Source organism: Varanus komodoensis, unplaced genomic scaffold (genome assembly GCF_004798865.1).
Source record: "Varanus komodoensis strain SLA01 unplaced genomic scaffold, ASM479886v1 scaffold36, whole genome shotgun sequence".
Lineage (NCBI taxonomy): Eukaryota > Metazoa > Chordata > Lepidosauria > Squamata > Varanidae > Varanus > Varanus komodoensis.
The window spans coordinates 4,709,440-4,734,957 of record NW_025335873.1 but is presented as its reverse complement, the minus strand read 5'-3'; the positions used below and the strand labels follow the sequence as shown (position 1 = coordinate 4,734,957).

General features: G+C 47.9%; 1 protein-coding gene across 1 annotated transcript in view; it reads right to left on the bottom strand.

The window, feature by feature from the left end:
* CACNA1B (calcium voltage-gated channel subunit alpha1 B) overlaps window positions 1-25,518 on the bottom strand; it is a 249,634-nt gene that overhangs the window by 39,643 nt on the left and 184,473 nt on the right. The window contains exons 26-33 of the mRNA XM_044439840.1: window positions 19,526-19,537; window positions 12,611-12,707; window positions 11,400-11,560; window positions 10,422-10,559; window positions 7,260-7,461; window positions 6,266-6,430; window positions 5,163-5,273; window positions 4,502-4,585 (exon numbers count right to left, since the gene is read on the bottom strand). Of these exons, the coding sequence (XP_044295775.1) occupies window positions 4,502-4,585; window positions 5,163-5,273; window positions 6,266-6,430; window positions 7,260-7,461; window positions 10,422-10,559; window positions 11,400-11,560; window positions 12,611-12,707; window positions 19,526-19,537 (970 nt within the window). The remainder of the gene's footprint in view (window positions 1-4,501; window positions 4,586-5,162; window positions 5,274-6,265; window positions 6,431-7,259; window positions 7,462-10,421; window positions 10,560-11,399; window positions 11,561-12,610; window positions 12,708-19,525; window positions 19,538-25,518) is intronic.

Genomic DNA, 25,518 nt, shown 5'->3' with positions numbered 1-25,518 from the left:
GAAATAAAAAGAAAGGATTCAAAGCATTCACAAAAGGGAATTACGTATATCACCACTACGAAGTCAAAGGAAAGCAACATCATCAACACTTCTTTTTCTTTTATCTTTACTCCTTGGCTGTTTTGCCTGTTGCTGAGCCACTTGGAAACAAGGCAGGGGAGAGCTGGTCTCCTTGGTTGAAGAAGAGGGGTTTGGGAGAGGAGAGAGAGTGACCTGCTCTGGGTTATCTCCTCTGAAGATGGCTCAGCTTCACCTTCCTGAAACTTGCCAGTTTCATTCTTTGTGAACGGGGAGCCTTGGGATAGGAACCAAAACTGGTGGTGCCCGTGCTAAGGGTTCACACATTCCAAATTCCAGGGTAGACATGACTAGGAGAACAGGGTGTCCAGGAAAAAGCAGGGGAAGGGGGAAGAAATGACCCTCCAGATCTTTGCTGCATGTTGTTGTTTTGCCGTCTGGAGAGGCACTGCATGAAAGACCAATTGTGCAGCAAGGGAAATAGAACATGTGACCACCAATGGCTGAAAATTTACTGCTCCCTTGGGGAGAGCGCCACTTCAAAAGAGAAGCGTTTCTGCTTGGAAAAACACCCCGTTGCAGCGTTTCTGAAACCACTGTTCCATAGCCATACATGGCTTCTGTCAAGCATTGGAGTTTAGTCATGGGACACAGCAAGGAGGGGCACTGGATGGGTTTTCAAGAACGGCCCTGGAAATGGCCCACTGCTCCAGCAGAACTGCTGTCCCATCATGCATGGAGCATATGAGAAGGTTGAGCTGGAGTGACAAAGTCACTCCTCGGTTTGTGCACCCACCGTTTGAGAGTCCCTTGCCCAAGCACCTGCCCCCAACATACACGCAAACATATTCTGGAGCCTACATTGACGGGGTTCACACAACCGGATAAGCACACTGGCTTTTGAACCCTGCCGGAGTGGTTAGCAACCCCCTGGCTTATAAGCCACCATGGGTTATTGTGCTGTGTGACCCCAGTCAAGGTGGCAGAGCTGACATATAACTCCCAGTCCACTCAGGGTGTCTAATAGGATTCGTTCTGGACAGAAATGCTCAAGGCCTGCCGGAACTGCTAGAAATGATTTCGTATAGACAAAAGAACAAGATTAGGAAAAAGCAAGAAAAATAACGCTTCCCCTTCCCAAAGCACTCCCCCGCCCCCCTCGCTAGGAACAAAGCCGAGGGACAGGGCAAAATGGCTTGGACACACGTGATCTGGAGGGCCACCTGCCCCTGTCCAAGCCTCAGGATCAACATCAAAGGCTCCCCACCAGCAACAGCCATGAGACAAGTGGGAAGCTCAGGAGGAAAACCAGGGACCCGTCCCAGCTTATCAGTCCTACGCATGCTGGAGAAGACAAGTTCCACCAGGCAGGGTGACGGTGAGCCAGAACTCAGGAACTGGCATCCAGCCCTTCGTCATGCTTGGAGCACCTGTTAGGGAGCTTCAGGTTTCAGCGCCATTTTCCCTCTGCAGGGAAGGGCGACATATTACAGCGGCTTAGCCAGGGAGGCCCATGGGTTCTGTAGGACCTGGAGAGCTCAGATGCTCCCATCAATGACTCGGGAGTTGGCACCTCGCAGCCACCTGCCACCTCCTTCTGGGTGGTGCCCAGCCAGTTCCTTGGTGAACCCTTGAGCTGAGGGCAAGAGGGGAGATAGCTGAAATGCAGGTGGAGGAAGACTTCTGCTGAGGCCAGGCAGACATGGCGGAAAGCGCTGTGGGTGTGCTCGTAGCACAGTTCGGGACTCATATCCTCCTCAGCGTAGTCCAGTGGAGCTTCCCTGGGGGAAGGTTGAAGCAGTGTGTGCGACCCTTTGAAGAGGAAGTGGCTCCCATCCATCATGACTTGAATTCCGCAGTTCCGGCAGCAGAAACATCTGGAGCACCATCTGTCTTAGTTTCACGATGTAAGCTTCAGTTCTGAGGCCTGAAGACGCAGACAAGGCGCTCAAACAGGTCCAGTCAACTGCTTGACCTTGGTCCTTCATGGTGCCCAGCTGTAAAGGTCTCCTTGGGAGGAGATGTGGCACCAGCCTCTGTAAAATGGGTAGCCCAGAAGACCATGACTGTAGCCTGGTTCTCAGCAGCCCCTTCCTGGGAATGGCGCTTATTCAGATGCTTGATGTGCAACTCCAGTCACCCAGAGATCCATAAAATAGTAGGGTGGGAAGGCCAAGGAGGCCATCAGCCCAACGCCCTGCTGGTGCAAGTTGCCAGTTACACCACCCCACTCAGATGGCTGTCCAGTGCGTTTCTGGATGCCTCCACTGGGGGAGAGCCCACCCCCTCTCTGGGCGACTGGTTCGACAGTCACACGGCCAACAGTGAGGAAACTTTTCCGGATACCTCACCTGAATCTGGTGTTCTGCAGTTTAAGTTTGTTGCTCCATGTCCTACGCTCAGGGATGAGTGAGAAGAAGTCTTCTCCTCTCTCTTTGTGACAGCCTTTCAGGTGCTTGCGGTCTTCTTGCAGCCTTCTCTTCTCAAGGCGAAACATGCCCAGGTCTCTCAGCCTCCCATCACAGGGTGTAGTTTCCAGAGCCTGGAGCATCCTCGGTGCCCTCCTCTGAACCCTTTCTAGTTTTTCTGTATCTTTTTAAAAACCTGGGTGCCCAGAACTGGACACAGGAGTCCAGGTGAGTTCTGACTAGTGCAGAGCAAAGGGGAACCGGTACTTCTCCTGTTCTGGAAGTGATGCTTCTTGTGCATCCTAAAATCGCGTTTGCCCTTTTGGTGGCTGCAAAACATTGCGAGCTCAGGTTTCTAGGTGAAGCTGTCTCTCCGGGTGCATCCAACTATCTTCAGGGCTGGTTTTGGAGTAGGAAGCATGGTGGGGGCCCCATGGAATGAGCTTTGCTGAAGGAAGCCCAGCGAGACCATGACCCCCTTGATTCTCTGGTTCCCCCTGGTGGCTTCTGGTACCACCACGAACAGGGCATTTTTCCAGAGAATTTGGCCAGCTGTCAATTCCAGAAGGTGGCACTGGAGGATCACTGCTCTAAGACTAAGGAGTTTCACTATGGGGTTTCCCACAGGACTCCATTTTAGATCCCACGATGTTCAGCATTTACTGTCAGAAGGGGGCTGCCTTCAAAAGCAGATCAGAAACTTCAGCTGGGGCAAAACTGGGCAGCAAAAGTGGAAACTGGCTAATATATTATTTGTTTTTCGGCGCCAGGCAAAGACCTTTTTATTTAAGCGGCATTTTAACTGTTAATATTATTGGATTTTATCTGGCCAGGGCGGCTTATTTTATATTGTATTTTTGTATTTTTATTCTACTGTTTATATTTTTTATTTAATATTATAATTATTTTTTAATTTATTGTTGTAAGCCGCCCCGAGGCTTCGGCGAATGGGGCGGCATAAAATGTTTTAATAAAATAAATAAATAAATAAATAAATAAACTCGGCCCCTCTGAGCTTCACAGGTTTCTAGTCCATTACCAGGGTGGTCTTCAATTTCAAAGTTCTAAATGGCCTGGGGCCAGGTTATTTGAAGAATCTCTTTCCGCTTATACCTGCCCAGAATGTAAGATCATTGGCACAGGCTTCCCCCTAGGCACCCTTCCAAATGAAGGAGGCGGGGATGCCTGTTCAGTGGTGGCTACCCAGAGAAGCCCCCGTGGCACCTACATGGAGGTTTTTTCAGCCCAGGGTGAAAACTTGCTCCCTTTATTTAATTTTTCCAGGCTTTTTTTGTTTTCTGTCTAGTTTTTCAATAGGCTTTTAAGCCTTTAATACTGATGCTGGCCTTCAAAATCATTTTTAATCTTGGTTTTATTCTCTTTACAACTTTTAAAGGTTCAATATATTTCAATTGAAAAAGTTCAATCTTTTATATTGTTATTTATTTTATATTGTTATTTTTATATTGTTATTTTTGTACTTTATCTTATGTTGTGAGCCGCCCCGAGGCTTCGGCGAATGGGGCGGCATAGAAATGTTTTAATAATAATAATAATAATAATAATAATAATAATTTTAGCATGTTGGATCTGGAGGTCTCAACTTTTGTGAAATAGTGGTCCCACAGACATCTGGAGTATTCTTCCCAGAGAGATACATAGAACTTTATCACTTCAGAATACACTGAAGATTATTTGTTGCAGCTTTCCGTTTGTGCTTAAGAATCAGCTGCTGACAGTGGTGGGTGGGTGGGTGTGTGTGAGAACGCTTCCTTGTTGTTGCAAAGTCACGTTTTCCTCAGATGGCGAGCTGCCTTGCAAAGGCCGTAAATCCAGAAAGGCAGGCTAAAAGCTCCTCATTAATTAATAACTATTAGGATTACTCCCAGTATTTCCCTTCAGCTTATAGCTGTGTTAAGCTCCACAAGCTGGGCTCACCCTTCCCCGCCCTTTGGGAATCCACATCGTACAATAATTTCTGAACACGCTGCTGGAGAGAGAGCTCAGCCGGATGCATTAAAAAACGAATAGTATTCTGGCCCCGAAGGATAGTGGTTCGCATGAGCCGTACTCACCGCAATCTCCGTTACTAAAATATCAGTAATACTTCCCAAGACAGTGACAAAATCAAAGATGTTCCAGGCATCTCGAAAGTAATTCTAGGAAATAAAACAAACAGCATAAATTCAAAGTGACCTGACACTACCAACTTCAGAGTGGTTTGTTTTTCATGCATATACCTCTGCCATACACACAGAGCTTAATAGGCAGAATGGATTTCTTCCGAACAGGAAAAGCTGTCAGAGCTCCTCTGGGTGTCTATTCTCTGCGATCTGAAATTCAGATCTGAAATTGTCCCAGCCTTGAAGAATGTTTGCATTGCGAATTTCAGTTTGTTCGGATTGGTTTTTTTTAACAGCTTCATGGAAAAGCAACCCTTTTTGTGCAAACATATCTGCATTTTATACACAATTTTATCTAATATATGTTTTTCTTGGGTCATTTTCTTAATAGAATGCACTTCTCTTCCTGAAATTCGGAAAGAAAACAAAGTGAAAGAACGGAGAATCTCAAACTGCACTGGCCTGGCTTCTGCTTTGGGAACACGACAAAGTCATTAAAGAACTCCCAGATCCAGGGAGAAATTCGGATTGGGGGGGGGGGGGCTTTGGAAGCAGCCCTGGAGGTGGCTAGGAAGGGAGAACAACATGGGCGATGAAAAAAGGCAGTTCATACCAGCACACCAAAGGCAATGATCTTCAATACACATTCCAGTGAAAACATAGATGTAAACACTATATTGAGGCATTTCAACATATCCTCATAGGGTCCTGGGGCACCGTAGAACTAAACAGAAAGGAAAGAAAACACATTACCAGATAGGGTGGTATGCAACCTCCACCCCGCCCCCTGCTTGTTAAATTGCAAAGCAATCGCAATCCTTCCTGCACCCACCCTCTCCTTGAGGAACCCCCATGTCTCCGCACATTTCATGCAATCATAGAATCATCGAATAGGAAGGGGCCATGGAGGCCATCCGGTCCACCCCCCTGCTGTTGCAGGACACCACATCACGCCATCCCACTCAGAGGGCTGCCCAGTTTCTTTTTGAGTGTCTCCAGTGTGGGAGAGACCATCACCTCTCTAGGTGGCTGGTTCCACGGCCATATTGCTTTGACAGTTAGGAAACTTTTCCTGATATTTAGCCTGAATCTGGGTTTTCAAAAACTTGACTATATTATTCTGAGCCCTACACTCTGGTACGAGTGAGATGAGGTCTTTTCCTTCCTCTTTATGTAAGCCTTTCAGTTACTTATAATGTGATATCATGTCCCCCCGTCAGTCTCCTCTTCTCCAGGCTGAACATGCCCAGTTCCCTCAGCCTCTCCTCACAGGGCAGCGTTTCCAAGCCCTGGATCACTTTTGCTGCCCTCCCCTGGACCCTTTCTAATTTTTCTGCATCTTTCTTCAATCTTTGTGCCCAGAACTGGACACAGGACTCCAGATGAGGTCCAGAGGAGAAGTACAGGGGAACTACTCCTTCTCGTGATGTGGAAGTCATACTTCTATTAATGCATCCCAAAATAGCATTTGCCCTTTTTGCAGCTGCATCACACGGTTGACTCATGTTTAGCTTGTTATCCCCAGTAACTCCGAGATCTTTTTCTTTCTGAGTTCTGCTGAGCCACGTATCCCCTGGTCTTGCATTGGTGCAGCTCGGTCTCTTTCCTAGGTGGCGGATGTGGCTCTTGTCCCTATCGGATCGCAAACTTGTGCCACTGAGGTGTGGGTGAAGCATGTCCCCCCTTTGGCAACAGGCCTGCAGCCACAGCACCGACCTTCATCATCAGTACAATGGTGTTGAGGGCAATCATGACCATGATGAAATACTCAAACGGAGGAGACACCACGAACTTCCACATCTTGTACTGGAACGACTGCTTGTTTTGAGGCATGTAGCGGGTCAGCGGCTTTGCACTGATGGCAAAATCGATGCAGGCCCTCTGCAAAGAAGGGAACAGAGTGGGGCATTCACAGGAGAAGATGGATGGATCGCTGCAGCGGATCCTTCTCCTCTGTACCCAGAAGAGACGAAGAAAATAGCTAGCTTTGCAATGCACGCCTGCTCAGAACGCCCTTCCTCATGCTTTGTGGCCCACATGGAAAGCGCCCTTGCACCTTTAAATAAAAGCACCATTAAATAAAAGAAACCCTCGGATGGAATATCTACATATTACATGTATAGCTACACATATAATATGGTAGAATTTGGCCCTTGGGTGGCAGGATTCCCCTATGGGCAGCAATTCTATCCTTTTTTATCATTTCTACGCAGACTAAGGAGAGTTTGGCAAGCACATGGTGTTATGAACACACAAAACCTGCACACATTGCCCTGGACAAGCTCCGCGTGATGCCTGAATGTTGCTACCCAGAAGTACTTCCCATTTTGAAAACCGTAATTTCTAGGAGCTGTCCTTACAATGGAGCTCCAAAGCCACCAACAGCCTTGTCATGTCTAATGATGCCGCAAGCCCAGTTTACTGATTAAGGGGCTGATCTAACGGGGAAGCTCTAACCCTGTAACCTCAAGGGACCTCTGCTCTTTTGCGCTCTCAAGTTGTCTCCATCTCATGGCAACCTTGTGAAGGAAAGCCCTTCACGACGGCCCTGCCCAGCTCTTCTAAATCCAAGGCTGTGGCTTCCTTGGTCTTCTCCTTGGCCTTCCTTCTCTTCTTCTCCCTTCAACTTCCCCTAGCGTGATTGTCTTCTCCAGGAAGTCTTGCCCTGGAAGTGCAGACAAGAGTATTTTGCAATCTCAAGAGCAAGTACCTCGTTTTTCTCCAGACTGCATTCAGACATCACTCTGTCGCCCTGCTCTTGGAAGGTGATGATAATCAAAGCCACAAAGATGTTCACAAAGAAGAAGGGGAAAACGACAAAATAGACCACGTAGAAGATCGACATTTCCATCCGGTACCCTGGGCTTGGGCCCCGATTCTCATAGGTTGCATCGACAGAATGCTTCAGAACCCTGTGCGTGAGAAAGGAGGCAGAGAAGGAATACCGGAGAGCAAACACTCTGTGCAGAACGCGAGAAGTTGAATGGCTGAAGGGGCCACTTCGCACCTGCAGTTGCCTGCAGGTGTGAAGTGTTCCTCAACGATCAATGGAGACCCAGTGATGTAGAAGCGAGCGTGAGATAGTTGTGGAATTTAGAACATAAAAGCAGCCCTGTCGAATCAGACTAAAGGCCTGTTTAATCCAGAATTCTGCCGACACAACTGCCACGGGCTGTCCACAATCAGGATGCGAATGTAGAAGCAAACCCTTGCTTGGTTTAAGAGGCATGATCATCATGATCCTGGGGGAATGCACAGCCACGACAATGCGTAGCCATTGATAGACTTCAATATTGCAGGGTTAAAATTTCAGAACTTACTAAGTTTGCAACAGCTTCCCTATGCAGGAAAACAAGAGGTTCGACCAAAAAGCCTACAGAGGAGAAATCTGCCGAGAATGGTGCCACCAAGTTTGGAGGTTGCAAGGAGAATTTGGTTTTCTGCACAACATTTTGCCAAGAGTTAGTAAAAGAAAACTGAGGGGAAGGTGATCCTTCCCAATTGGCAAAGAATTACAGGTGGACCAGCTTGAGCTAACTTATGAAATGTGGAGGTCCAAAAATCCTTTTTGGAATCTAGAGGAAGGTTGAGAGGAAAGAAAAATCAGAATGAGGGATGAAAAACAGAGAGCTACTTGGGAGAAGATGAACACATGGAAAAATGAAACTGTCTGGCTGCAAAATATTGCTGGAAAGAAGTTAAAAAATAACTTGAATAACTGACTGGTTTAGAACTAGTGGGATTCATGCACACAGGCTATTTCCTACTCTTCTGCTCTTATGGTTTGATTGTATTATAATTATAACATAATAAATTTTAAATAATTTTAGCAAAGTGTGGTACCATTTCTTGCTGGATTAGCCATGCTTAAAAGCCAATCCACACTCCGTGTCCCTCAGAAAGAGTATTTCTAAGAGACACAGATAATGTTACGGCTAATTGGGAGAAGCAACCAAGGATGATAAAGATTTCTACCTGGTGGCAGAGGACAGATACCTGGAAGGGAAAGGTAAGCAGGAGTCATTTTGGCTCGGTCTGCCTTCCAGGCTTGGTCATCCAGAGATGACCTACTAAGAAGCTATTGAGACTTCAACCTATGTTGTCCTGGTCATTTTTCTCCCACTTTTTTCTCCCATTTTTCTCCAAGAACAAAGGTTTCCTAACTAAATGGTTTTCTTATGCTAACGCTGGCCAAGCTACGGCACAAAAAACAGCAATAACAGCACCACCACTGTCAAAATCAGAATACTAGTCATTAGAGAACTGTGTCTTAATAAAAAGAAGTTGATTCTTATCTTGCTCCTCCCTTCTCAACTGAAATAACCAGACCACGTTTTCAGGGTGTGCCTTCCTGTTCCGGAGCATCCAATGCTTCTTAACTGATCCACCATCTTAAGCTTTACTCACTAAACTTTCCCAGAGACTTTGAAGCTGATTCTCAGCAACTGCTTGTCTTATCTCTGGTTCCTTGGCTTTGCCATTTGAGCTTCAGATTCTGGCCCCACCTCTTTGTCTGATTTTGATCCTACAACTTTTGAAAGCTCTTTTACAGGGAGGAGCAGATCCGGTCCCTACCATCTCCCACCATTCGTTAGCATAGCACAACTTTGAAATAGGTTACTTCATTTTTAGGCTGCAAAGCTAGCAGTGAACAGCATTTTGAAGTTCTGTAACATTCCCCCCTCCTGTCTCAAGGTGACTTTAAAAAAAGTAGGTTACATAAGAGCTACATGTTCCGAAGTAGCATGATGGATAGGTCAGAGGAGAGTGGACTATTGTGTTATCAACAAATATCCAGGGAATCCTGCTACAGAGACTGAGTCATAAAAACAACTCTGTACTGCCTGATGCTTCAGATTTGCTCAGTAACCGTGAGGAGTAAATGCTAGAGATTAGTCCACAAGAGAACATCTCTGTCACATCCTTCCTGTGCTAACAGCATCACGCTCATCAGGAGTGGGGAATCTGGGCTTCCAGATGTTGTTGGACTCCAACTTTCATCAGCCAGCATGGAAAGAAGATGCAACCCCACAACCTCTGGAGTGCTACAGCTTCTGGGTCTCTGCTGACAAACGCATGCGAACTCTTCTAGGGTGAGGGCCAGGGTTAACATCAGATGGATTACTGATCTGAGGAACTATGAAAATAAATTCACAGTAAGCCGAAGACTGGAATGCATGTGCTCAAAAACTAGTAATCTCCTAAAAAAAACCCAGAGGTGGATTTAGTATAGAAGGTGACTTACTGGTAGATCTGTGGGTAACTTGTAGCAGGTAGGCAAAGGTTTCTCACCCCCCAGTAGCACCAAGAAAATGATTATTTCAGCCTAAATGAGGCTGCTGAAATGAAAGCTTGGAGTAAACAGGTCTGGGACTGCATTTCATTTTAGTATCTTTTTTTTTCTTTCAAAACATAGAAAATGCATCTTCACACCAAAGGTAATTTTGGGCTGATGGACATGTGGGGGGGGTGCACACATATGTGCATGTGCCAAACTAGTGTGCGTTCAATCAGTTTTGTCACTGGATACAAATCCCAAGACTCCAAGTATGCTCAGAACTATACCTTGCACTTAATTCTGTTACATCTTTTACACCTGACTCTGCTGGATAGATCCGGAGGTTGTAGTAAAAAGAGCTGACAGGCCTAAAATGCCCCATTGCTGTCCTAATCCCATCTGCCACACCCAACAAGGTCCTCCTGTCCTCCATCTTCCTCCCAAACCAGACAACCTCTGTGCCCTGTAACTGACACGCAATGCAAACCCAGCCACGCTTCATGGCATCTTTGTAACGCCCCCCGTTGTCCGCCTTTGCAAGACTAGAAGATTAAAAGGGCTCTTCCCAGGGAAACTAGAGCCAGAGAAACTTACGTTGGCCAGCCCTCTCCGGTGGAGACGGTGAACAGCGTCAACAAAGCCCACAGGACGTTGTCGTAGTGGAATTCATACTTCTTCCATTGCCTGGGCTGAGCTTCCACTTCGTCCTTCTCATAAGCCAGATACTGGCCCCTACAAGAAGCAGGACATGGAATTCAAGCAGGTCAAACACCAAGGAGATTCGGCAATAGGGCATGACGTTGAGGTCCCTCATCCAGGGGGTGGTGACCAGACTGCTGATGTCCTCATTCAAGAGACACTGAGGGGAATGCTGGAGGCTGCCTCCTGCAAGGAGAGTTGAGGCTCTCCTCCTTGCTCCTCCAATCACAACACAAGGGGGGGGGTTGAGTTTGACTTATTCTTTCACTAAGGGCGTAACAAAACGTGGCGATTTCTTCACCAACAAGATGGAAAGACCTTGAGGTTTGTTCTATTTCTGCACCAGCTTGGAAGCTTGTTTAAAACAGCACCTGGTATGAATATTCATACATATTTTTGTGAGAATTCCCCGATACAGATGTCAGTATGCAGTTTTGCATCATCTGCGTGATTTTACAAGCCTCTCTTCCTTTTATATTGCACCAAGTTCTCTTCGTGAACCATTCCCTCAAACATTACTCTTTGCACATTTCTGAGTAGAGAACACCATGGCAAAATCGATCGAGGCTCCCCTTTCAGAGGGTAACTGAATTCTGAGTCAGTTCAGTTCAAAAAGATCTAAAACAGTAAGAGAAGGTTCAAGTGGGAGAGGTTGCAAAGTGGACCCATTTCAGCCCTTATCCTAGATTACAGCCTGCAGCTCTGGGACTTCTGTCCCGCCACAGACCTCCAGGTTTGGGCAAGGCTCGTGAGTACGCATCTCCAGCCCCACCCTAACCTAAAGTTTCTCCCCGAGAGGAGTGGTTGTGAGAAAACGGTGGAGAGGCAAGCACCAGCTTGTTCGTGCACAGGTTTCCCTGTGCAGCTTGGCACCTGCAGTCTTTCTCCAGGTCCTTGGACTCATCCGTGCAGTAGAAGAATCGCCCCTTGAACAGCTGCACGGCGATGACGGCAAAGATGAACATGAAGAGCATGTACACGATGAGGATGTTGAGGACGTTCTTCAGGGAGTTCACCACGCAGTCGAAGACCGCCTGCGTGAGGGGGAGAAGGAGAGAGAAGATACATCAAGAGGTGGCCGACGGGTTGCTCTGGATTCATCCTGGATCTGAAAAGGCACTTTCTCCCATGCAAACCTACTCACAGGACTGGCAAGGCTTTCTTGGGAAGGCTGACAGCTGGCCTCAGCTCCCCCACAGAAAAATGCGCATCCTCACACCCGAGGGCCTTGTGGGAAATGTGATGGGTGGCTGGACCACGCCGCTCAGTTCTGCTTGAGAAGGGGGGTAGAGTTCCTTTCTGCCATGATGAGGCTGACATGAGGTTCTTTGCTGCAAGGCAGTATGCCTGAGCTGATGGGATCACTGAGTGCTGAATGATGGGGAGAGAAAGCCGCAGCAAGCCCGGCAGCCTGTTGGGAGTATTGTGGGTTGGCCCACTGCCAACAGAGGGTTGCTTTGGGCACCCATCCTCTCGGGGAGAAGGCGTGCTTGCTTTCAGAAAGCCCCTCCCCAAAGGGGTGGGGCCCAGGCATGTTCAGAAGAAGCGTTCCTGGAAGGAAACACTCGATTGTGTTCAACAAACTGCTCTGCGCATGCTCAGAGAGCCACCCTGGGTGGCGTGTATTTGGGAGCAAGGAGGAACATTTTGCAAGGAACACATTCTGTGGTGCTGGACTGCTCCGGGGAGGAACCTTGGCTCAAGACAGCAGCTCCTTCCCAGGGTGGCTTAGCATAATGGGCAACCCTTTCCTATGCAGTGGGGTGGGGTGGGGTGGGGTGGGGGGACACAAGGATAACCGCCAGAGCAAGGATGGGGAACATCAGGCCCTCCAGATGTTCTTGGTCTCCCACTCTCAAGAACCCAGGACAGCATGAACATGGGTCAGATGGGACATGGATGGGAGCTACAGTTCAACTCCACCTCGCCCTGAGACAGACAGCAATCAGAGGCATTATAGTAAATCAGAGGCATTATAGTATTAACAATACTAATATAGTATAGTAAATAAGGTGGACCGTAAGCCAATGTTCCTGCATCGCATACATGCTGCTTTGGCTAGGAGAGGAGGACTATGTTCTTACCTTCAGCTTTGGCAGGCGCTTGATGGTCTTCAGAGGCCGAAGGACCCTCAGCACTCGCAAGGACTTGATCGTGTTGATATCTTTCCCTTTGTTGCCTCTGCAAGAGAGAGCACAAGGCGACAAAGGAAGGCCTTTGGTTCTTGCAGGACTCCTCCAAAAGCCCCCACTGCCTGGCATGCCCACCCCACTGAAGAACTAGTCTCCCTTGCCCAGTGGCACTTGCCCAGGTCCCCTCCTATCAGCCTTCCCCAAACTCGGCCTCTCCCAATCTGCTGAACTGCAGTACCCATAATCCTGCCCAGTGGCTACGCATCATCATCATCATCATCATCACCACCACCACCACCACCACCACATGATGGGAGATGGAATTCGAGAACAACAGGAGGTGATCCCAGGCTGGAGAAGGCCTTAGATGCAACAGGCTGACACAGCAAAATGCAGACTACTCTTCTTTTCTACACGGATCATGTGGAAAAGAAGCAGAGAGGCACGAAATACATTCATAGTCCTGGGGGGAGCCCTCAGCCACCGCCGCCGCCACCCCGCTATTCCAGCCCTCTCTGGATTTCCAGCTTCTATCGTTAAAACACACACACAACAAAAGAAAAGAGTCGGTTCTTTTCCTATCAAGAAATACATGCAAACAGAAATCCGTCCCACTGCGCTTGCCTTCTATTGTTCTGGCCAACGAATGCATGGGCACCAGAATGACGGGCAAGCACCCGGACAATGGGCACGTCTTCACGAATGTGTGAAATTTAGTTCTGTTCGTTTCAAAGCTTGGAATAAATTTCATCACTGAAATGTAGACAGTGCGTCACCGGCTTCGGGATTTGTGCTACGGTTTCACGTGGAGCTGAAATGGCCTCTTCCGTCATGCACACGTGCACACCGAGCCCATGGAGTCTTTCACAGCCTTGGTTTGCCGTACATGCCGAGACTTTGGGTAACACATGAAAGGGATAATTTTGACAGGAAGCACATTTGCAGTAGCTTTGGGCCGACTCCGCAAAGTGATGTGGAAGGGATCTGACCCACCCCGACAGAGCAAGACCGTCCCTCTTAATTTTGATGCAAGACCTGCTACCTGTTCACTAAGCGAACATGTTTAAGGGTTTAGCACTAATGTTCAAAGCCGTTCTCCCGGTCGTTCAACAGAGACCCATGGATTTCTGCAACGCGCTCTACATGAGGCTGCCCTTGAAGACAGTCCGGATACTTCAGATGGTGCAAAACAGAGCAGCCAGGTTGCTGACGGGGACTGGGAGTTATTCTCCCATAACCCCAGTCCCTCTACCAGCTTCACTGGCTCCCCATCGAAGTCCGGGTTCAATTCAAGGTGTTGGCAATCACCTATAAAGCCCTTAATGGCTGGGGACCTGGAAACCTAAAGGAACGCCTTCTTCCCTATTTGCCCTCCCACCCCCTGAGATCGGGAGCAGAGGCCCTCCTCCGGGAGCCCTCCAGGAGAGACATCAGGAGGCAAAGTACCCGGAGGAGGGCTTACTCTGCAGTGGCGCCCCGTCTATGGAATGCGCTCCCCAGAGAGGTCCACCTGGCGCCGTCGTTATTTGTTTTTCGGCGCCAGGCTAAGACCTTTTTATTCAAACAGTATTTTAACAACGTTTAATATTTATAGGTTTTAATTGTGCACCTGGGGTGTTTCCGGGTTTTAACTGTATTTGTATTATATTTATTTATTTGTGTGAGCCGTCCCGAGGCTATATAGCAAGGGGACGGCATACAAAAACTTTAAATAAATAAATAAATAAATAAATAAATAAATAAATAAATAATGACCCGACTGGGGTCCACCAGAAGGAGGGCCTCCGATGCGGTGACCCCATTTCTACGGAAATTCCTGCCTCTGACAGGCAGGTACCAGCTCCTGCTGAAACCATCCTCATCCTGGGAAGTCTTTCTTGCTGAGCCACCAGCTGTAAAGTGTTCAAGTTTTTAACGCATGGCTTCATGCACTTGTTTTGATTTGCACCACTGCAGAATCCACCTGGATGTGAAGTAGTATGCAAATACTGTAAATAAATATACAATATGTATCTCAATAACAATGATCTCATGAGGGCTCTTTTCTATGAGACCATAAAGTCCAAGGTTGGAAATGACCTAATTAGACCACCAGTTACATCTCCTGGTGGACGGAAATGGGTGGGAGGAAAGATAAGACCCAGAAGTGGCCGTTCCCTTTAACCCTCCTTTTCTGGATACCTTTTGGTGAGCTTTATGTACTCTGAAAAGTCCATTGCAAAGAAAAAGATCCCCCCTTGGCAGAGAGAGGGAGAGAGGGAGAGACTGCAGAGAAGCATTCCCCAACTGATACCTTCAAGATAGGTTGAGCTACACTTCCAGTCACCTCAAACTACCATGCAATGGTAGGAGTTGTGATCCAGACACCGGAAGGGCACAGGGGAAGGCCGGAAGAGCTGCATATTATGCAGCCAGTAGAGAAAAAGGTCTCTCCCATTCCGGCACTCAGTTTAACGTTAATTTGGCCTCCTCTCCAGACTGCATGCCGTGCAAACCATGGTGAGACGTGTAAAGCCACGGGGATTACATGCCTGCAGTGAGAAGCTGAGCTTAACTTCCAGGCTGTTCAGGCAGAAGTGAAGTTTTGCAGGGGTGTGATTCTGGCAGAAGGCTCAAATGTGACATGCCGTTTGTCATCCTCTTTGGTTAACCTCCAAAGCAAAGGGTGAAGTTTGCTTCTGTATTGACCTGAAAAATGGGAACATCTTTCGTTCTATGTCTATTTTAAAGAGATCTGCCGAGAGCCGAGAATGGCCCAGGAGAGCATAAATCCGCAGATGGAGAGTAAGGCATGCTCTTGTCTCTCCCTCCCTCTCTCTCTTTGAATAAGCACCAGAGAGTTTTGTTTTGTTTTTGAAACAGCAATGTTTGTGTTTAAGCCGATGGATTCTGGTTGGACACTCGTAACAATGTGATATATTCTGGGCAAAGGGAGAGGGATTCCTTTCGGCATAGCTCCCTCAAGTTCACCAGCTGTGAACCCCAGTTGTTAGACAAGCTGGGTCTGAAAATACGCTGTCCATGCCTTGCTGGCTCACTTTTAGTATTGGTTAGACCAGCAGAACAGAGAGACAGGGCCTTCTTGGTGGGGGCCCTTGCCATATGGGATTGCCTCTCCAAAATGTGTGGTGGTCCCTCTCCAAGTTGTGGGATTTTAGGCAGGTTTGCAGACTCACCTGCTTTGAATATTTGGCTTTCTTAAAAAAAATTCACATGCCCTGGTGCTGTTTTAGGGGTAATTATAACCACGGCTCTGGGATGTTTTCACCTGGATAAATTATACTTTATTGTTGGCTTTCTTTCTGTATTTGACATTCACATATTAGAATATTATATCTTGTACTGTAAGATTATATACAACAATATTAGAGTATTATATTTTTCATATTAGAGAATGGCTTGGGACCAGGATACCTGAAGGAGCATCTCCTTCCGTATATGCCCTCATGCCACTTAAGATCGGCGAGGGAGGCCCTGCTCCGAGAAACCTCCCTGGAGGAAGTAAAAATGGCATCTACTCAGAGGAGGGCCTTCTCTGCAGTGGTGCCCAGATTGTGGAATGCACTCCCCGGAGAGGTTTGCCTGGCACCGAGCTTATACTCTTTTAAGTGCCAGGTCAAAACCTTTTTATTTAACTGGTATTTTAAAAACTAGTATTAATTGTAACAGTCGCATTTTAGTGTTTTTACCGCTGGATGGTTTTAATTTATGTAATTTTATTGCTTGTTTTAATGTTTTGACTGTGAGCCGTCCTGAGATGCCTTGCATGGGGGACGGCATACAAAAGAGCTAAATAAAATAAATAATAAATAGAGAATATGACTGCATTTTTTAAAAAAAATAAACATTTGGTCTGCTCGGCTGGGCGTATGTCATCCCAGAAAGTAGCTTGTGAATATTTATTTATTTATTTAAAACATTTCTATGCTGCCCCATTCGCCGAAGCCTCGGGGTGGCTCACAACATAAATATCTAAATAGGACCACATTTTTAAAAAAGTGAGTTAAGGCAACACAAAAACGGGCAATTGTCTGGGAAGTTATAGAAAGGACTGCTTGGAGAAGCCATCTCCATCTTCATCTCCATCTCTCTCTCAAAAAGAGCACTGAATCATGGCATTAGATGTTCTGGTAGAAGCAGAAAGAAGCAGCCCAATCTCAGGGCGTTTGGCTGATCTCCTGGGGAAGCCCTCCTTCCTGACTTCACTAAATACTGTTGGGGTGAGAAGGATCCCCACCTTTTCAGGCTCTCTTCCAGCCCTTTTGGACTCCTCAGAGCCCCCATTCCCCTCAAGGGCATCTGAGAACCGGACGGTTCATGGCATGGCTGCCTTCCCAGCTGGATTACCACCAGGCGCTTGGCCTTGTGGCCAAACAGAAGCTGCATCCGGCACAGAACAGGGCAGCCAAGAAACTGTGGGACGCTGGTGCTAACCGCTGCCACGGAGCTCCTGGGCAAGGTTCAGAAAGCAAGCGAGGAGCCTGGAACCGCTGAACGACGTGGGCCGTCAGTCGTGCAGTGAACACCTCTTCCCAGAGACACCTGCGCAAGACTCCTTTGCCAAGGGGTCCCTTCCCTGCATCCCCCTTTTTGGAAGTGGGCACTAGACAGAGAAGCAAGAGAAGCAGCACCCTGGTGATGAAACACCAATTTTTTCCCAGGCACTGTCATTAGCCTTGTTGCAGTGTGGGTCTGGGACTCAGGCGACCTGGGTTCGAGTCCCCGCTCAGCCATGAAGCCAAGTGGGTGACTTTGGGCCAGTCCCAGACTCTCAGCCCAACATACCTCACAGGGTTGTTGTGGTGGGGATAAAACTGAGAGAGCAGGAGGAGGAGAATGATATAAGCCCCTTTGAGGATTTTAGAAAGAGAAAAACAGGATATAAATCTAATAAACAAAACAAAAAAATAAATAAACGTTGGGGTCTCAGCAAATGGCATTCCAGCTCATCAATTTGCTTCATTATTAGTGCTGATTTATGTAGTATTATTACTTTTTAGTGGTGAAGATTTTACTGGATTTCTGTTATTTTATAATTGTTTTATCGATGGGTTGTACCCCGCCCTGTAATCTATTGATATAGGATGGTTTCAGAATAGTTAAGTAAACAAATGCCAGAGCAGGCCCTATTAATTTTGGGGTGATGCCCCCTAACCCTATTCCAACAATAGCTAATTCACAGTGATAGCTCAAAATTAGGAGCAGGGGAACCCGCTAAGTCAGTTTTTATGCAGTTTTTCCAATTTCCACTTTCAAGTTCCCTCACCCCCTTAGCAACAACTTGTGCATTTTTAAGGGATCTGTGAAAAGAAGGATGTCATTTTGGGGCACAATTTCCCAACACACCTAATTTTTTGTGCACTTTTCCAAATGTAGGCATTTTACTCCCCAAATTGTGGATTTGTCTACGCATTGTGCAGACACTTTTTTCTGTTAATATGTTTTTGGTTCATTAAAAACAAGCTTGATTGTGATGTTGCAAAGTATGTGGATCCTGGAAAACAGCTGTGATCCAGTTTCCATATACTGGATTCATATTTAATCATTTTGTATTATGTAAGTTTGTAGATTGGGGGGGAGTATTGTTATGACTTTAGGTTACAACAATAAATATTTTTTGGTGAGATGTGTGCATAGGTCAGGGATCAGGGAATTGGGGACACTAAAACTGAAAGGGGAACTGGGCAAAATTCTCACATAACTTGCTCAATCGACAGAACGTGCTGTTGGCTGGCTTCTAGCCTGGGGTTTTTCCTCTCCAAAATTTCTCCAGGACTTGAGTGCATGCATTAAGTGCACTCCTCTCCCCCCCTCCCCCATGCAAGCCAGCCTTATCCCGAATTGATCCCAGATGGCTCACCCACAATTTGGTACTGCAGCTGGAGCAGCAGCATGGAAGAACGAATAGGCTCTGCTCTCACACAACATCAAAGCTGTGTTTGTGGAGAAGCCCAGGGCACATCTCTGACAGGGGTAAAGGAGTCAAGATGTCGATAGGAAAAATTCCCTGGCAGAAATGTCACTATTGAAAGCGTCGACTTCACGCTCGGTTTGCTTCATGAACCAGAATGTACCCACAAGGCAAGGAGGTCTGGATCAACGCTCCAGTTGCACTCAATTTCCCAGCATGAAAAGAAACATGGTGACATTTCTTTCTGATAGGTAATTTACCTAGCCCAGGAGTTTTCAGACTTCCTATGTTGACCTGCTTGCAGAAGATTCCTGACCCACCTGTCAGGGATTTCTTCTGTGCTGCAAAAAATTCTGGGTCATATTTTGGATCAGGCTTCCCTGAGCTCATGTGAACTGAGAGCACACCCTAAAGGTGGACCCACAATCCACAACAAGCCATCCACCGGAGGGGAAAGCCAGCTATGTGTCTCTGGTTGTAACCAACAGACTTGCGAGCTGCAGCTTAAGGTCAGCATGATGCCCGAACACAACCAGCAATTCCCCGCGTGTGATACAAGAGAAAAGCAGGTGGGCTGTCTTTGATAAATCCATCCGTCATGACTGAAGAGTCCTGATGACCTCGCAGAAGGTCTCCAGGGTCCACAGGACACAGTCCAAATGGCTCTTTCCCTTGACCAGTTTCTAGAGCAAAGAGGTGTTTTCTCAAACAGTGTTGAGATAAAAAGAGCTGCATGGAGCTGCTCTGCAGGCATGGCTTTGGGCCTTGGCGGGAGACCCAGTGAAGCAAATGTGGGCAAAATGAGACCCATGAGTTCAGAAGGGGCAAGGCATGATGGGTAATGACACAGGCAAGGACAGTACAATGGAATGAGCGTGGCACAGATCACTGGGACGCTGGCTGTGGGCACGTGGCAGGCAAGAGCAAGGCCACAAAGTACAACAAGAATGAATTACCCCATGAAACTCCTACAGAGAAGATCCCAGTGCGAGGAAGACAAAGAAAGAGCACAGTGTCAGTGGCAAGAAAGCAGTGTGCATCGAACCCCAAGCAACCCCAGAGCGAGACACGTATCACAGACGCCAGCGAAACCCAACCTCCTGCCCCCCGTTGTCGCGAAGCAAAGAGGAGTACAGCGACCGTGGACATGCGTACCCACCATTGAAGGGACAGGGTGAAGCGAGGACTTGCAAGAGAGCCCGTGGACTGGGAAGGCCTGGGTAAGAGTGACATTCCCTGGCTGAGCCAGCCAAATGGGCGGGCACTGACCTACCTCACCGCATCATCGTGAAGGGCCGGCGGGGGAAGCCCAACCTTATGGGCTGCTTAAAGGAAAGGTGCAGCAGAAATAAGGATCGCTGGAGCACCCTACTTCTGCTCCGTGTCAGCTTCAGCGGTGCCTGTTCCTAAGAAGCCTGACCCAGCCTGTTCCTGCGTCTATGACACACACTCTGTCTTTTTCATCTCAACGGATCAGAATCTCTCAACAAATTGAATCTCTCTCCTTCCCATCAGTCCATTTGAGCTAACTCTGTTTTGATTAGGCCCCTATGTCCTCCTGGGAAAATCCAGATGAAGCTTGGCAGAAAAGGGTTGCTCAATTGTGCCTTTGTGTTATAAAATCAAACCTGCACCCCTTTCTCAGAAAGCACCTGATTTCTAAGTCAGGTTACTGTTTGGCATTTACTGTCAGTTTAAGAAGTGAGAACTGGTTGCTTGCCTAGAGGCTTCCAGGGCTGTTGTTCTGCTGATCAGTAAGGGCTGATAAGGCTGCCAGGTGAACAGCACTGCAATCGCCCTCATCTGCATGCCAAGACTCACAATAATCCCATGATCATTATGTTAATCTCCTGCAATCAAATGCCATTGCATTGAGCCCCGTCTGCAGACCTCTCACCTTCTTCTGACTGTGCTCCCCTTATTTCATCAACTGCCCAGCTGCTGGGCCCATGTGACACTCTGTGTATGCTCTAAAAGCCTGTAGTTGGTGGGGAGACCACTACCCAGGAGCATGCCATGTGAAGTAACTGCAGGGGAGCTGATGATCTCACCAATAAAAATGCTAGGGTTCAGGGCGATTCAGTCTTCCCCGCGACTCCTGGCAATTCATTCTCGCCATTTAATAAAGCGACTCTGACAGTCCCTAACAAAAGCAAAGGATGAGCTGTGTGAGTGAGAGATTGCTGGTCTGTTGGGGTTGCCTTATGGGCCCATCTTGGTACGCAAAAGCCAACAGGAGAGGAACCACGGCTTTTGGACACTTGCAGTTCCTTGGAGGGAGAACTCTGAATACACAGAACGTAATTCCTGCCCTCAGCACGTGTTGTTGGATGGGTTGGGGAGGCCGCTCAGTCCCCATCACTGCGGGGAGTCCAAGGGATGAAGCAAAGCAGGGCCTCCTCAGCACTGGCACCCACATTCTGAAATACTCTTCATCAAGTGGGGGTGGCTTTGCCTCAATTTGCCTGGTCCACATTTTACTAGCATTGCACCAGCGTTTCCCCTTTTGCTTTATTAGCAGTGAGTGGCCACTACAATAAATAGAATTGGAGTTCCACTGATTATTCATTTTGTCTACAGATTATACATTCATTTTATTGTATAGTTATTTCTTCCATTTTGCTGTTGCTTGCTTTTGTGTTGTTGTTACCCTCCCTGAGCTGTTTATGAAGGACTAAAAGAACTAAAAAAAAAAAAATCACAATTACAAAAAGTGAACAGATAGGTTAGGGGGTTAAACATGTTAAGCTGGCACATTCGAGGTAGTTACAGACTGTGAAAAAGAATTCCCCCTATTCTTCCCATCATTTAAACTGAGATAAGCAGCTAGGATTCCAAAATATTTGCTCTGAAGATCTCCACGGTACAAAACCCACTGCTGATATAGCAGTGGCTTGGTCCAGCTGTACCCATCTTGGTCCAGCTGTACCCAAGATATTCTTATAATGCAATGCAGAGCAAGGCTTCTCTTTGGAAAATTAATTGCACTTGAGCGACAGAAGTCTATGGAGAAGCAAACATGGGAAGGCACAGAATAAGCAAGGAGGGAGAGGTGCCCACAGCCACAAATTCTGACAACATATGCAATGACAAACCACAGGTCTGGCAAAACTCTAATGACCAATGTTATGTCAGTGGTCTAGTTCCCAGGTGCCACAGCCGCTGAGAAAATACACATAAACAACTGCACCATCTAGAATAAATAAGACTGGGGGAGTAAACTTGGTGGATTTCATGGGGTCAGCCTGATCCACAGTCTCTCCTTGGGGCCAATTCATGAGGTGGCAATAAGATTTATTTACCCCGAAAGTAGAGCCACTGAAAAGCAATGGGCACTTAAGTGTGCATAAACTGAAGTCCCACTTCTTAAATTTCTGCTCCAGATTAGATCTCCAATCTCTGCTCTAATTAGATCTGAAGCCAGCTTGTAAAAGTGAATAAAAATAACACGTCATGTCATGAAGCCCAAAAGGAAAATGAAGCATGGTCACCTTTTACATCCACCGTGGGAGAATCTTTGATGACCCCGACAAGAACGCAGAAAGGTCTGTCTCACCCCGACAGCCTCAAGCTGCAAATCTCTGACAAACCATCTGTCTTGCGAGGATTGTGGTGCTTTATAGATTTCCACAGGCCTCCGAATAGCACAAGGTGTCTTCCGAGATTTGTGCTCGCTTGGAGAGGCCGCATTCTCACATCCCTACCGATCCACTGAGCTTATGGGGTGCCCTTCAATGGCTCACTGCCTCTCCGCAGAGCATCTCACAGACTCAGATACACGACTTTATATGCCAAACTGTGCCACAGTGTGTGCCAGAGGAGGAAAGGGAGAAGATGCTTCTTCCCGTGCTCCTTCTCTCATCATACTACAACTCTGGGAAGCTGCAGGGGAGAAGAGTTCGGACAGAAAAAAGGAGGGGATTCACACAGCTCCTAATTAAACTGTGGAATTCGCTTCCGCAAAAGACTCGTTGCAGCCAGCTTGGATGGCTTTAAAAGGGGATTAGCCAAGCTCTAAGGAGATCTGTGGCTAACAATCACATGGCTATAAATGAGCTCTGGAATCAGCGGAGCTCTTCTTTTGTTCTGAGACAATATGCTAATAGGTTGCACCGACCCTGATAATGTTGGCTGTTGTTGGAAGCAGAAACGTCTCCCCAAGCCCAGATGGGCAGCAAAGGTTATAAACCAGCTTTCCCCATCCTGGTGCCTCCCAGACATGTTTCAACTGCAACACTCAGAATTCCCAGTCAGTGGCCCTGCAGGATGGGAATTCTGGAAGTTGCGGTCCAAATACCAGGTTGGGGAAGGCTGCTAAAAAGGGTTCCTTCTTTGAGGGTTCTGTTTGCCCGAGGAAGAGGAATCTTCTTGGTTCCACTGCCTTTCTGTGGAACGGGGAGTGCACCACAGAGCACGGGTCTTGGGGGCAGGACTGCAGCTCAGTCTCTGGCATCTTCAGGTAGGTCTTGGGAAAGCCGTCTGAGACCTCTAGGTGTGTTGCCAAGCAGGGTAGACAACTGGCCAAGATGAGCTGCCTCAATATAAAGCTGCTTCCTACATTATTTGGAAGGACTGTATTTCAAGCGGCAGGGCACACGTGTTGCATGCAAAAGACCTGAAGTTCCTTCTCTGGGCAACCCCCGGAAAGAATCTGGGAAGCTTCTCTGGTCAGCGTGGACAAAAGGCAAGCAAGGTGAGGTCCCCATTGTCTCGGACTGCAGCTGCCATAAAGCTCAGCCACCATGGCCCATGAGCATGCTTGAGGGATGTGCCACCAAACATCTGGAGGACCACTGATTCCCCACTCCTGGTATGAATATGACTCCACACGAGGCTTCTTCCTTCCTGTCCTGGCTCTGTTCCTCAGAGTGAAATTTCTGGCTCATCGGCCGGCTCTTTTCTGACAGCCGCCTGTGCCTCGGCACTGACAGGGAATCATGCTGTGTGGATGGGATTATCAGGCTGTCTGCCATCCAGGCTCTGAATAGGCACACGATGTGCGAAACTTCAGCAAGGAAGCTTTGTCATGTCCTGTCAGATGGTGCCTAAACCAGATTCCAAGCCGTGTCCATGAGTCAGCGGGGAGAAGGGCTGCCTCCCAGCCTCCTCCTCTCCAGACGGCAGGCCAAGGGCACGTCACACCCCTGTCCCACAACAGTGTAGTGCAAGAGCAACCTGCTTTGATGGAGAGGCTCAACCCTCTCCTCACCAGACCTGGTGTTGTGGAGGCGGAGATAAGCCTGTCCCCCATTCCATCCTCCAGCATCCTTGGAAGGCCACATGGAAAGCATCTAACCATCAAGGCAGGCTCTTGTGAAGAAAAGCCTGGATGAGCAATGCAAAGATGGGGGAAAGGCAGGGACTGCTAAGAAATAAAAAGCTGCCACCAAGCAGAGTGCCAGGGAACCATCTGGAAAACCTTGGAGACACCAGTGGTAGGCTGTGTGGTCACAAACGATGGAACAGATTCTCAGAAGACACAAGGTCAAAGGATGCAGAATCCACTTGATTCTAAGTGTATTCTAATGACACAAATTGTTGCTGCTTTGAAAAGCTAAAGCACTGTGAAAGAAACACCACAGGAGACAACAGGATGGCGTTCAATGTGGATCAGTGCAAGGTCTTGCACTTGGGGCACAGGAATAGGTGTCATAAGTACAGGTTAGGGGACAAGAGGATGGAGAGCAGCACTTGTGAAAGGGACCTCGGGGTACTGGTTGACTGCAGGCTAAACGTAAGTGAGCAGTGTGATGTGGTGGTCAAGAGGGCAAACGCCACCCTTGGTTGCACAGCCAGAAGTGTGGCTTCTAGATCGAGAGAGGTATTACTACCACTCTACATGACTCTGGTGTGCCTGCAACTGGAGTACTGTGCTCAGTTTTGGGCCCCTCATTACAGAAAGGATATAGCCAGGTTAGAGTCAGTGCAGCGTAGGGCCACAAGGTTGGTGGCCGGTTTGCAGGGGAAGCCGTATGAGGCATGACTGAGGGAACTGGGTCTCTTCAGCCTGGAGAAGAGGAGACTCAGACGGGATCTGTGGGCGACATGCAGGTATGTGAGGGGGTGTCACACGGAGGTGGGTAGAGACCTGTTCTCCCCTGCAGAGGAAGGCAGGGTGTGCTCCAGTGGAGCCAAGCTCAGGGAGCCAAGGTTCCATTTAGATGCCAGGAAGGACTTCCTCACAGTCAGGACCCCGAGGGTGTGGAGTGGGCCTTCCACAGGAGGTTGTTGAGGCCCCATTGGTGAGGGTGTTCAAAGATAGGCTGGACTTGGACGTGGTGGGCATGTTGTGAGCGGAGCCAGCTGGAGCTGGGGGTCAGACTAGATGGCCTGGGAGACCCCTTCTCACTCACTCTGTTTCTGTTAACACCAAAGCATTCCACGCCATCATCAAAGGACCCTGCCTTGGATTATCTGCTGACATCTGCAATCTTCACGAGCAATTCCAAGTATTCTACCTGTTGCTTGTAAACCATCCCAAGATGCCAGTAGATGGACAGTCTATAAAAGTTTTAAATAAAACAAATACATATCCTATACCCCCACACACAAGTATGTTCTGTAATGTCGGAAGAACAGGGCTTCCGACTCACATTCCTGTATTGGACACAAAGCGCTTGCTCTGAGTGTGCCGCGCTCCCCACCATTTCCTTGCCTTTCTCAGGGACAGGTTGGATCCAGCCTTGGTCATGCTTTGAGCAGGCAACTGAAAGCCATGGGATCTAAGTTGGTCCTTGTCCTGCCCTTCTGTCAGTGCGCGGCAGAGAATTCTGATGTAGATCTCTTGCATGCCAGTTCCTCAAAAGTAGGACAAGCATTTCCTTGTTCAAGTCCCCTTCCAGCTAGACCCCTTCACCGGTCTGGAGAGCATGTCCCTTGGAGAAGGCTCCCAGACATCTCAGACCACAGATAAGGCCCAGGGGGCTTCAACAATCCGGTAAGCTGCTTC